Genomic DNA, 14,115 nt, shown 5'->3' with positions numbered 1-14,115 from the left:
TAGCAGCTATGTCTCCACCGACTAGTAAACAGGAAACGCAAGCTTTCTTAGATGTTGTAGGTTTTTGGAGAATGCATATTCCAAATTATAGTCTGATTGTAAGCCCTCTCTATCAAGTGATCCGGAAGAGGAACAATTTTAAATGGGGCCCTGAGCAACAACAAGCCTTTGAACAGATTAAACGGGAGATAGTTCATGCAGTAGCCCTTGGGCCAGTCCGGGCAGGACCAGATGTTAAAAATGTGCTCTACACCACAGCCGGGGAGAATGGCCCTACCTGGAGCCTCTGGCAGAAAGCACCAGGGGAGACCCAATGTCGACCTCTAGGGTTTTGGAGTCAGGGATATCGAGGATCTGAGGCCCGCTATACTCCAACTGAAAAGGAGATATTAGCAGCATATGAAGGAGTTTGAGCTGCTTCAGAAGTGGTTGGTACTGAAACACAGCTCCTGTTGGCACCCCAACTGCCAGTGCTAGGCTGGATGTTCAAAGGGAAGGTCCCTTCTACACATCATGCAACTGATGCTACATGGAGTAAGTGGGTTGCACTGATCACACAACGAAGTCGAATAGGAAACCCCAGTCGCCCAGGAATTCTGGAAGTGATCACAGACTGGCCAGAAGGCAAAGGTTTTGGAATATCACCAGAGGAGGAGGTAACGCGTGCTGAAGAGGCCCCATTGTATAATAAACTGCCAGAAAATGAGAGGCAATATGCCCTGTTCACTGATGGGTCCTGTCGCATTGTAGGAAAGCATCGGAGGTGGAAGGCGGCTGTATGGAGTCCTATATGACAAGTTGCAGAAACTGCAGAAGGAGAAGGTGAATCGAGTCAGTTTGCAGAGGTGAAAGCCATCCAGCTGGCTTTAGACATTGCTGAACGAGGAAAATGGCCAATACTTTATCCCTATACTGACTCATGGATGGTGGCAAATGCTCTGTGGGGGTGGTTGCAGCAATGGAAGCAGAGTAACTGGCAACGCAGAGGTAAACCCATCTGGGCTGCCCCATTGTGGCAAGATATTGCTGCCCAGCTAGAGAACCTGGTTGTGAAAGTACGTCATGTAGGTGCCCACGTACCCAAGAGCTGGGCCACTGAAGAACATCAAAACAATCAACAGGTAGACAAGGCTGCTAGGATTGAAGTGGCTCAGGTGGATCTGGACTGGCAGCATAAGGGTGAATTATTTTTAGCTCGGTGGGCCCATGACACCTCAGGCCATCAGGGAAGAGATGCAACATATAGATGGGCTCGTGATCGAGGGGTGGATTTGACCATGGACACTATTGCACAGGTTATCCATGAATGTGAAACATGCGCTGCAATTAAGCAAGCCAAGCGGTTAAAGCCTCTTTGGTATGGAGGACGATGGCTGAAATACAAATATGGGGAGGCCTGGCAGATTGACTATATCACACTCCCACAAACCCGCCAAGGCAAGCACCATGTGCTTACAATGGTGGAAGCAACCACCGGATGGCTGGAAACATATCCCGTGCCCCATGCCACCGCCCGGAACACTCTCCTGGGCCTTGAGAAGCAAATCTTATGGCGACACGGCACCCCAGAAAGAATTGAGTCAGACAATGGGACTCATTTCCGGAACAACCTCATAGACACCTGGGCCAAAGAGCATGGCATTGAGTGGGTGTATCACATCCCCTATCATGCACCAGCCTCTGGGAAAATCGAGCGATACAATGGACTGTTAAAGACTACATTGAGAGCAATGGGTGGTGGGACCTTTAAACATTGGGATACACATCTAGCAAAGGCCACCTGGTTAGTCAACACTAGAGGATCTACCGATCGGGCTGGCCCTGCCCAATCAGAACTTTTATGTACTGTAGAAGGGGATAAAGTCCCTGTAGTGCACATAAAAAATATGCTAGGGAAAACAGTCTGGGTTACTCCTGCCTCAGGCAAAGGCAAACCCATTCGTGGGATTGCTTTTGCTCAAGGACCTGGGTGCACTTGGTGGGTGATGTGGAAGGACGGGGAAGTCCGATGTGTGCCTCAAGGGGATTTGATTTTAGGTGAGAACAGCCAGTGAATTAAATTGTATTATGTTAATTGCTATATAACCCTGCCACTGTATGTTATCATTACTATAGTTGTTATATGCTATATCAACAGTATTACAGTAAGAATTATCTAAATTAATAATGAACTTTGACAAAACTGAGCAAAGCACAGTAGTGATGGAACCAGGACTGACTGCAGCATGCAACAATCCAACACTACACACCATCCTCCTGCTGCGCCCAATGTCATCTGCCCGCTGCACTGCACCAAAGCCGGATCCTGTTCTGCCGACTGAGTGGACTTCACACCATCTCTCCTGCCCAGACAGACTGTTATGATAGATGGAGTCCAAAGTCATGGACTGAATGAACTCAACGAACATTTTAAATGGACATTTTAAAGGCTTATACATTAAGGGAATGATATCTGTGTGTATATGTATTAAAAGACAGCAAAAGTGGTGGTGATTAATTGAAAATGCATTGGAAAGTGTGGGACCTGGACATGATGTAGATGGTATAGAATAAGGGGTGGATACTGTCCTGGTTTCGGCTAGGACAGAGTTAATTTTCTTCCTAGTAGCTGGTATAGTGCTGTGTTTTGGGTTTAGTAGGAAAAGAATGTTGATAACACACTGATGTTTTTAGTTGTTGCTAAGTAGTGTTTATACTAAGTCAAGGATTTCTCAGCTTCTCGTGCCCAGCCAGCAAGAAGGCTGGAGGGGCACAAGAAGCTGGGAGGGGACACCGCCAGGACAGCTGACCCAAACTGGCCAAAGAGCTATTCCATACCATATGACATCATGCCCAGTATATAAACTGGGGGAGCTGGCTGGGAGGGGGGATCGCTGCTCAGGAACTAACTGGGCATCGGTCAGCGAGTGGTGAGCAATTGCATTGTGCACCACTTGCTTTGTATAGTTTAATTCTTTTACTATTACTATTGTCATATTATTATTATCATTATCATTGTTTTTCATTCCTTTCTGTCCTATTAAACTGTCTTTATCTCAACTCACGAGGTTTTTTTTTTCCTGATTCTCTCCCCCATCCCAGGGGTGGGGGGGGCAGTGAGCGAGTGGCTGCGTGGTGCTTAGCTGCCGGCTGGGGTTAAACCACGACACTAGTCGTCTCCCTTAGTACCTGTATCAAAAAGTTATCTTCAACATGCTTCAGGAATTTCCTGGACCTGTTCGTGTCTGCTGTATGATAGTCCCAGTTAAGTTCAAGTCACCCATAAGGACAAGGGCAACTGATCTAGAGATTTCCATTAATTCCTTATAGAATAATACATCGGTGTCATCATCCTGGCTGGGTGATCTATAGTAGACTCCCACAACAACATCCACTTTATTAGCTTTTTCCCCTAATCCTTACCCAGAGGCTCTCAACCATGTTGTCCTGTTTTACTTCAATTGTACAGGTTAGAAGCTGCTAAAGATGACTATCGCATACATTGTGAAGAACTAGAAAAGGAAATTGCAGAACTGAGACAACAGACTGAAGAGCTTAGTACATTAGCAGAAGAGGCTCAGTCTTTGAAGGATGAAATAGATGTACTCAGGTAAACTACATTCCATTAGCTTTGGTTTGTTTTTTCTTTTTTAGAATATATAAATAGTTTTAATCCACAGTAAAATTCATATAATTAAATTTAGTCTTCATTAGCTTTTGGTGTAATAGTTTTAAGGATGGATATGTATTAAAACACTTCTTAAGCAATTAAGTAAAAGCCACTCTGTGGCCATCAAAATGATGGTTCTAACTTGTGTGTCAAGCAGTCTGAAATCAGATTACTAAGTACCAAAAAGTTCAGTTCAGCTGAATTCATTCTAGTTTCACACTGTTGAGTATGCCTGTGGGGATTAATTTGTTATTGTTAGCTTACAGGTTTTGGGTGTTTGAAATTTTTGTGAAAACTTTCAAATTAGAGGATATTTTCCTAATGTTTGTTTTCAGTCAAGCTGTGAATTATTTAGGAGTTGGTTACAATTTAAAGTAATGATCCAATATTGAGAAAACTCTGTTTGAATGTATTATAAACTGAGCCCTGTCTTGCATTTTTGTTAAAAAGGATTCAGACTCCAAAACTATTATGGTAATCCTGTATGACTGCTTGGGAAATGGATATAATAGCTGTTAGCATAAATTTGCCATTTCCTTTTTCAGAACACATTTATCCTTGGTTATCTTAAAAAAAAAAAAAGTGAAGGGCAGAAAATAGTATTTTTACTCTGGTAAAGAAGTGGCTTTTGAGGATGAATTTAGAGTTGGAAGGCAATAGGTTGGAATTGTAGGAGTGTTAACAATTTATTTTTTAATTAATATTGGAAGCAAATAAGGAAATTATAGGAAGAATTATGCCATTCAAAAGCACTTCTGATAACAGCACTTTGTGTTAACTAATGGGGGGGAGCAGACAACTTGAAAACCAAGACATTTAGTAGTGTGTGACGATGTTTGTGTTCTTTTGCTCCCTTGATGTCTGGGAATGTTTTCTACATTGATTTTTAGTCTTCCAAGTACAGATTTGATACAAATGTTCAATCTCTTGTCTTCCCAGGCATTCTTCTGATAAAGTGGCCAAGTTAGAAAGCCAAGTAGAGTCATACAAAAAGAAACTGGAAGACCTGGGTGATTTGCGGCGGCAAGTGAAACTATTAGAAGAGAAGAATACGATGTACATGCAAAACACTGTGAGCCTGGAGGAAGAACTAAGGAAAGCCAATGCAGCACGTAGCCAGCTGGAGACATACAAGAGACAGGTGAGAACATCATCAGTGCAATAATTCTCTGCATTTCTCAACATTTCTTCTTTGCAACATGGCTTATACCTCAAAGTAAAAAACAAACAAAAACAGCTCCTTGTGTTTGCTTCTTTTGTAAATACTTCTTTCTTCCTCCCTCCCTACATTGCTTATTGGTCATTATGTCAAGTTTGTGTTACTTTTGTCAATGAACAGTCTTACCTCTCAAAAAGTAACAGGTTTATCAAATTATTCCTAATTCAAGTTCAGTAGTGGGGCTAGAATTAGAGCTTCTTTCTCAGAAAAAGCATTCACTCTTCACTTGAAAATTTCCAGCAGTGGGGAATCCACCATAGTCTTGGTAAGTTATTCTAGTGTTTAAGTAAGATTTTTTTCTTTAAGTTTCTAACCTGAATTTGTCCATCTGTGGCTAGAAAGTATACATCCTCCTTCCTCTATATCATCCTTGTTGCATATATGCATCAAGAAAAGTACCTTGTGTATCACCAGAGTCCTCAGGAGTGGAGAACATCTGTTTATTTTCCTGTTCCACTGAGAGGGATGTGACTATTTCTATAAAGGTGGAGGACATGTGCATATCTCCTTTTTGCATCTACAGTACATTGACCTGCCATCATTCTGAGATCCTTTTTGCAGGGCCAGCTTGAGCTCAATTTATGTGAACAGTGCCTTGTCTTTATTCTGACTTCCCTTAACCTTGAATGGTCACACTACAGGTGTCCCTACATGTCAATCCACAGCAGAATTAAAAAAGATATAAAAACAGGCACCAAGAGCATTGCAAGCCCTAGAGTGATGTGCATCCCTCAAACTTGAAAGCTATTTCCCTGCATTTGGCCATCTTGATAAGTAGGGCAATTAGCTTGCACCTCCCTGGGCTGATTGTTATTATAGTCCAATTGATTCCACCAGAAAAAAAACAGAACTTGGATAAGAAAAAGGCTGAAGTAACATACAATCAAAGGGAAAAGGAAATATAGGAGGAGACACTCTTTCACACACCATTAATATCTCATTTGCTCATAAAAGGAATAATTCCTCCAAATAACAGAGCACCCATTACAGTTGTGTTATCCCTGATGTTTGCATCTGATCATGCTTATTTCAATGATGATGCAGATTTTGAAAGGGGAAACTTTGTTCTTTATGTCTAAGCTGTGCATCTGCAAAGAATATTTCTTCTTCTCCCTCATTCCCAACGTTTTATGGATGAGATTTTACAACTGAGGAGCTGATGTGTTGTATGGAACTTTACTGCTGGCTGAGACTGGAATAAAGCCCAGGCCTCTAATCTGGCAGACCTGAGTTTCTTTCACTTTAACCACACTGTCTCAGAACAAACACACAGTCTGTCTGCCTTCAGTGTCTATAAAGTTGGGCTCCTCTTGAATACACCTTTGAGACCAAAACATGAATGAAGAAAGCATAAATATGAAATGTCACAAATTAGTTTCCAGGAGTCCTAACTCTGTGTCCTGCTATAAGAATTAATTATATATCTTCAGCTGAGTCTTCATTCAGCTTATGTGTTTGCCAGTCAGTCTTTACTCCGTTTACTGCTTTCACACTCTGTGTTATGTTATTAATATTCTGGGATTGAGTCTACACTAGTAAAGGCTGAGAACTTTGCTAAATTGTCTTGTGCTCACTGATCTTTTCTGCTAAGCTTTTATACTTCTTTTTTAGTTTTAAAAACTCTTTGCTAACTTACAGCTTGAAAAATATCCACGAGATTTTGTTAGGAACATATTGCCCCTTGAAATAAAGAAAACTGATAATGAGCCTGCAGCTGAATTTTCATGTTTGTGTATTAATAAACAATAACAAATGTCTAAGCACAAGAAAATTTACCTAATTGCATGAACTGGTGCCTAACTTCTGAGTGAGGTTTGTAGAAAAAGAGATGACAAGGTTTCTTGAGAATTTTTTCTTTTCCTTGGCTTCTCTGAAAGTAGGAGGATTATTCTACTATTCCTAAACTCTTTGGTTCATAGGATTATACAGCTTTTCCTGTAAATCTCACTTGTATGTAAATTTTTAAAGATACTTTACATCTTTTTGTTGTTTCTTTTATTTGTGCTAAGGCCTGGTATTTGAATTCTTTTGGTTATACTGAAACGTATAACAATTGATGAAAAAGAATTTTAGACTGTCCTGTAGGTAAATATTTCACTTATTTGCCTCATGGCGCATGGTCATTAACTACTTTCTTTCATATGTTTTCTTTTAATGTTAATAATTGCAGACAAATTACTGCTTCTTGCTCTCACAGGCAGTGGAATTACAAAACAGATTATCTGAAGAATCCAAGAAAGCTGATAAACTAGATTATGAATGCAAACGGTTGAAAGAAAAAGTAGACAGCCTCCAAAAAGAAAAAGATGTAAGTTTCATTATATTATTTTTCTAGTAGTAGTGAAAGCAACCATTTTTCCTTTATTACACAGAGCTATGGTTATCAAAAAAAGCTTTTACGGTGAGCTTTTTGAATTCATAAGTTTTATTTTCCACTTAAAATTTTCTAATGTTTGTGTACAAATACATTTTTAAACTTAATGTTTATATTGCATGGGATAAAGTGACTATTAAAATATATGGAACAGATTTTCAAGAGGAAAAGCCCTCACATGTAGTGTCTGAAGTTGTTTCTTGACCATTCTCCATGAAAAGGATAATAAATGCCAAAGAGAATTGTAATGTATTCTGAAAAACTATTTAAAGTAGGTTTTTTGTGGTATCTCCCTAGAACTAAACTCAGAAGTGGGTTTTTTTCCAAAGTAATGTTCCTTGAGGTAGCATCTACATGTTTCTCTTTGTGAAATCAAGGCCTCTGTAGCAAGAAATTTAGGAATCTTGTAGAAGGATGTGTCCTCTATTGTGATTTCCCCTTTCTCTTGTGATCACTAATCACTGATTTAGTTTCTGGTGTCATCATGGATATGCAGTATAGATAACAGTTTATTATCTTCCTCTCTAAGCCACCAACAGACTGAGGTTGATTGCTCTTGCCCTCTCTTGCCAAGAATGATCCTCCATGTTTCTCTGGCATACTCTAGTTTCTTTGCCAGTTGGTTTCTGTTTGTAGATATTTTGGGGGGAGTCTGTATATTGGCACTTTAAAGTACCACATGGAACATGGCCAACACTTTCAGTTAGCAATTGCTCAGGCTTATTTGAAGTGTAAGTCTGTCTTTCCTTCAAGCAAAATCTTTGTAGACGCTTTCCTGAAGATATCCTATTTCCTCTCTAATCTTAATAAATTTCTAGGTCTTGCACTTGAGCTGAAAATTCTCAGTTATATTCTGCTCATAGGTCTTAGATTTCTGTACATTGCCAAATTTACTAAATAATATTGATACCTGTCCTTGTCATCACTTTCTTCTGCTCCTCACTCTCAAATTGGAATGGCTCACAGTAGTCTTGTTCATTTCTTGCTTTTCTTTTCTTTCCTGTTTTTTACTGGGTTGTGTTGTATTTTCTCCCCCCCCCCATCCCAGATTTCAGGGGAAGTTTGTATTTTTGGCTTACCTGTTGTTTGGTGGAAATACTTTCATCTTGTATGAAGGACCTGCATTTCAAGTCATTGCAGATATGGTTTTCTGTTTTGCCACCTGGCAAGAAGTGTTGTTTTTTAATGCATTCTTTTGAGTAAATAGGTGCCTGTAAAAACTATATCATAGCTAAAGTGGTCTCTCAGTGTTTCAATTAGTGATTCTTAACCTATTATTCTTTCTCAATTCTATTTCTTGATTGTCACATCTTAATGTGGCATCAATGACATAGATACTGGGATTGAGTGCACCCTCAGAAGGTTTGCAGATGACACCAAACTCAGTGGTGCAGTTGATTCCCTAGAGGGAAGGGATGCCATCCAGAGGGACCTTGACAGGCTTGAGGAGTAGGCCCATGGGAACCTCATGAAGTTCAACAAGGCCAAGTACAAGGTCCCGCACATGGGTCAGGGCAATCCCCAATATCAATACAGGCTGGGGGATGAAGGGATTGAGAGCAGCCCTGCAGAGAAGGACTTGGGGATATACTGGTGGATGAAAAACTGAATATGAGCTGGCAATGTGCACTTGCAGCCCAGAAAGCCAATCGCATCCTGGGCTGCATCAAAAGAAGCGTAGCCAGCAGGTTGAGGGAGGTGATTCTGCCCCTCTGCTCTGGTGAGACCCTACCTGGAGTACTGCATCCAGCTCTGGGGTCCCCAGTACAAGAAAGACATGGACCTGTTGGAGCAGGTCCAGAGGAGGGCCATGAAAATGATCAGAGGGCTGGACCACCTTTCCTATGAGGAAAGGCTGAGAGAGTTGGGTTGTTCCAGCCTGGAGAAGAGAAGGCTTTGGGGAGACCTTATTGCAGCCTTTCAATATATAAAGGGGGCTTATAAGAAAGATGGAGAGAGACTTTTTACCAAGACCTGTAGTGACAGGACAAGGGGCAATGGTTTTAAACTGAAAGAGAGTAGATTTAGATTGGACATAAGGAAGAAATTTTTTTATGATGAGGGTGGTGAGACACTGGAACAGGTTGCCCAGAGAGGTGGTAGATGCCCCATCCCTGGAAGTGTTCAAGGTCAGGTTGGAGGGGGCTTTTGAGCAACCTGATCTAGTGAAAGATGTCCCTGCCCATGGCAGGGTGGTTGGACTAGATGATCTTTAAAGGTCCCTTCCAACCCAAACCATTCTATGCTTCTATGACTAAAATTGCCCATCACAGATAATAAGTTACATTGTGATATCTTGTCAATTATACTTTAGAGTTAGCTGTTGAAGTAATTTTTGTCCTTGTGTCTGTTCTGTCAGAGTATGATAGTATGTGATTGATATCTTTAATAATAATCTGTCTTGGAATTTTCTATATATGTTGTGTTGGCTGATAGATACCCATGCAATTTGATGAGTTAACTTTTTCTTCAGTATCTGCCACAAGCACTTCTACCACTGATTGCAGCCCTAGGGCTTTTTCTGTTCCTCAAAGTACTTCTTTTCTGTACCTGTAACTCTTCTCTTTCTGCTACCTGACATTTCAAGTTCTCAGCTGCCTGTTTCTCTTGTGATCTTTCAGATTTAAAATATTCTTGCTTTCCAGTAATCAACTTCAAGGTATTTTCTGGCTGTCAGTATCCAACTCTGCAGTGTTCCCTGCTGAATGGCTCTTTTTACTGCAATGGTAAAACCAATCCAAGCTTTATAATCTAAGGGTTTTGTGAAATGGCTGTTCATACAATCAGCATGCCCACTATATTCAGGTTGAACCAACAGTTAAACCAGAATTAACCATGCAAGGTTCAGACAACACAAGCCCCTGATGCACCTCACCAAAGTGCTGTTTGCCAAAGGGATCACAAGTCCTGAATCCATTCGGGTGGACTTGTGTCTGGTGTGAGCAGGTACCAGCCAACACAACTCTGTACCTACACAGAGCTAAGGGCTGTCCTAGAACTCTTAGTGACATGGGACACATCCCAGTTCTAGAGCAGACTACTGCTTTGATTTTTACATAGTCACCCTCTTCTCTTATGTTAGAGTCTTGGGATCCTTTTGGGCTACTAACCTGGTGCTACCTGTAGCTTTTTTTCCTTTGCCTTACTGGCAAATGGGAGCATACAGGCCTGACACTACAAAAGAGTCAACGTATCTACACTCCAGGATGGTCCAGTACTGTTCTTCAGTTGTCTTTGGACTGAGCCTGAAACAACTAGTTTCCTTCCATGTCTGAAATGCTCAGATGATGGCAAAGTCAGTGACACAGATCAGGAGGAGGAAGCGGAACTGCTGTCTAACCTCCCACTGTTGGAAAAGCGACAGTGTCAAGTTACTGTAGTTCATCTGTTCTGTTGATTCTGTATATCCCCCAGCTACCTTACATTTCCCTCCTCTTGTCTACTGAATCTTACTTTCCTTGGTAAGGGAAAAGTAGCCTATGGTATTTTAGCTCACTTGCTTTTCCCTTGGAGCCAACTATGTGTGAGGGGAAAAGGAAGACAGATGAGTGGTCCCAGTGTATGCTGTTTGCTATCTGGTACCTGAAGTTTGTGTCATGAATATCTTCATTTGTGACAAGAACAGAACACAAAATCAACAAAATGGGGCTTAAGCAGGGTCACCTCCAGCACTTGTATGTAAGCAGAGAAGTGCCTACAATGCACCATTGTGGAGAAATCCCTCAACCACTTTCTAGGACGTCAACATGCTGGGATGCCTCTCTGAAGTGCCTGTACACTAATGCACACAGCATCAGGAATAAACATGAGGAGTTAGAGATCTGTGTGCAGTTGCATGGCTACAATCTTGTTGGGATCATGGAGACATGGTGGGATGGCTCCCATGACTGGAGTGTTGCAATGGAGGGATACAGGCTCTTCAGGAACGACAGGCAGGGAAGAGAGAGCAGCTGGAGTGCTTGGAGCTCTGCCTGGGGATGGATGAGGAGCCACCTGAGAGCTTCTGGGTAAGGATTATAGAGAAGGTGGGTAAGGGTGACACTGTAGTGGGTGTCTGCTATAGGCCACCTGACCAGGAAGAACGAGTGGATGAGGCCTTCTACAGACAGCTAGGAGCAGCCTCACGTTTGCAGGCCCTGGTGCTCATGGGGGACTTCAGCCACCCCGATATCTGCTGGAGGGACAACACAACAGGGCATAAACAACCCAGGCAGTTCCTGGAGAGCATCGATGACAACTTCCTGACTCCAATGATAGAGGAAACAATGAGGAGAGGTGCTCTGCTATGCCTCATACTCAAAAACAAGGAGGGACTCATGGGGGATGTGAAGGTCAAAGGCAGCCTTAGCTGCAGTGACCATGAGATGGTGGAGTTCAGGACACTGAGAGGAGAGTAAAAAACAAGATCACAAGACTAGACTTCAGGAGAGCAGACTTTGGCCTCTTCAGGGATCTGCTTGGTAGAGTCCCATGGCATTATCCTGGGATCTGGAGGGAAACAGGGGCCAAGAAAGTTGGTTGATACTGAAGGAATCTTTAGGAATTTAGGAAGCTTCCTAAAAGCTCAAAAGAGCTCCATCCCAACGAGCAGGAAGTCAGGCAAAAATTCCAGGAGGCCTGTATGGAAGAACAAGGAGCTCCTGACAAAACTCAAACACAAAACCAAAATATACAGAAGGTGGAAGCAGAGACAGGCACCTTGGGAGGAATACAGAGACATTGTCTGAGCATCCAGGGATGAGGTTAGGAAAGCCAAAGTCCAAATGGAATTGAATCTGGCAAGGGATGTCAAAGGCAACAAGAAGGGCTTCTCGAAGAACCTAAGTGGCAAAAGGAAGGCTAGGGAAAATGTGGGCCCACTGTTGAATGGGGCAGGGGACCTAGCGACAAAGGACATGGGAAAGGTGGAGATACTGAATGCCTTCTTTCCCTCAGTCCTTAACAGCAAGATCGGACGTCAGGAATCCCATTTCCCAGAGACCAGGGGGAAAATCCGGAGCAAGGAAGACGTACGCTTGGTGGAAGAGGCTCAGGTCAGGGACTACTTAAGCAAACTGGACATACATAAGTCCATGGGCCCTGATGGGATGCACCCAAGAGGGCTGAGGGACCTGGCTGATGTCATTACGAGACCACTCTTGATAATCTTTGATCAATCATGGCGACTAGGAGAAGCGCCTGAGGACTGGAGGAAAGCAAATGTCCCTCCTATCTTCAAGAAGGGCAAGAAGGAGGACCCAGGGAACTACAGGCCGGTCAACCTCACCTCCATCCCTGTGAAGGTGATGGAGCAGCTAATCCTGGAAACCATTTCCAGGCACATGAAGGACAAGAAAATCATCAGGATTAGTCAGCATGGCTTCACCAAGGGGAAGTCATGCTTGACCAACTTGATAAACTTCTGTGATGACATGACTGGCCTGGTGGATGAGGGGAGAGCAGTGGATATTGTTTACCTGGACTTCAGGAAGGCCTTTGGCACTGTCTCCCATAAGATCCTCTTAGAGAAGCTGTATGGGCTGGATGAGCAGACAGTGAGGTGGACTGAAAACTGGCTGAATGGCTGGGCCCAGAGGGTGGTGATCAGTGGCACAAAGTGCAGTTGGACACCAGTGACCAGCAGTGTACCCCAGGGGTCAATACTGGGTCCAGTCCTGTTCAACATCTTCATTGATGATCTGGATGATGGGGCAGAGTGTACCCTCAGCAAGTTTGCTGGTGACAAAAAAGTGGGAGGAGTGGCTGATACTCCAGAGGGTCGTGCTGTCATCCAGAGGGACCTGGACAGGCTGGAGAAATGGGCTGACAGGAACCTCATGAAGTTCAACAAGGGGAAGGGCAAAGTCCTGCCCCTGGGGAGGAACGACCCCAGGCACCAGTACACGCTGGGGGCCGACCAGCTGGAAAGCAGCTTGGCAAAAAAGGACCTGGGGGTCCTGGTGGACACCAGGTTGAACATGAGCCAGCAATGTGCCTGTATTGGGTCTGGCTGGGATGGAGTTAACTTTCCCCATAGCAGCCCTCATAGTGCTGTGCTTTGTATTTGTAGCTAGAACAGTGTTGATAACACACCAATGTTTTGGCTACTGCTGAGCAGTGCTCCCACAGCATCAAGGCTGTCTCTCCAAACTCCCCCCACAAAGGCCAGTAGGCTAGGGGTGGGCAAGAGGTTGGGAGGGGACATAGCCAGGACAGCTGACCCAAACTGACCAAAGAGATATTCCATACCACATGACATCATGTTCGGCAATAAAAGCTAAGGGAAAGGGAGGAGGGGGCATTCGTTATTAAGGTGTTTGTCTTCCGAAGCAACCACTACACGTACTGAGGCCCTACTTCCCAGGAAGTGGCTGGACATTGCCTGCTGATGGGAAGTAGAGAATAATTTTTTGTTTGTTTGTTTCCTTTGCTTCCATGCGCGGCCTTTGCTTTTTCTTATTAAACTGCCTTTATCTCATCCCACGAGTTTTTAATCTTATTTTCTCCCCCCTGTCTCGCTGAGGAGGGGAGTGATAGAGTGGCTTGGTGGGCACCTGGTGGCAGCAAAAAGAGTAAATGGTATCCTGGGCTGCATTAGGAGGAGTGTTGCTAGCAGGTCGAGGGAGGTGATCCTTCCTCTTTATTCAGCACTGGTGAGGCCACAGCTGGAGTCCTGTGTCCAGTTCTGGGCTCCCCAGTACAAGAGAGACATGGACATGCTGGAGAGAGTCCAATGAAGGGCCACAAAGATGATTAAGGGACTGGAGCATCTCTCCTATGAGGAAAGGCTGAGAGAGCTGGGACTGTTTATTCCAGAGAAGAGAAGGCTCAGGGGGGGATCTCATCAATGTATATAAATACCTGAAGGGAAGGTGAAAACAAGATGAAGCCAGG

The 14,115-nt window shown here is 43.3% G+C and overlaps 1 protein-coding gene across 1 annotated transcript in view; it reads left to right on the top strand.

Annotated features, from left to right (window-relative positions):
- Window positions 1-14,115, top strand: part of LOC127029048 (protein Hook homolog 3-like) — a gene marked incomplete at its 3' end in the record, with an annotated part of 95,707 nt that overhangs the window by 61,863 nt on the left and 19,729 nt on the right. The window contains exons 10-12 of the mRNA XM_050914710.1: window positions 3,449-3,589; window positions 4,589-4,790; window positions 7,066-7,176. Coding sequence (XP_050770667.1) covers window positions 3,449-3,589; window positions 4,589-4,790; window positions 7,066-7,176 — 454 coding nt within the window. The remainder of the gene's footprint in view (window positions 1-3,448; window positions 3,590-4,588; window positions 4,791-7,065; window positions 7,177-14,115) is intronic.

The sequence above is a fragment of the Gymnogyps californianus genome, unplaced genomic scaffold (genome assembly GCF_018139145.2).
Source record: "Gymnogyps californianus isolate 813 unplaced genomic scaffold, ASM1813914v2 HiC_scaffold_65, whole genome shotgun sequence".
Classification (NCBI taxonomy): Eukaryota; Metazoa; Chordata; class Aves; order Accipitriformes; family Cathartidae; genus Gymnogyps; species Gymnogyps californianus.
Note: the sequence above shows the minus strand (reverse complement) of the source record. Positions and strands in the feature narration are given on the sequence as shown.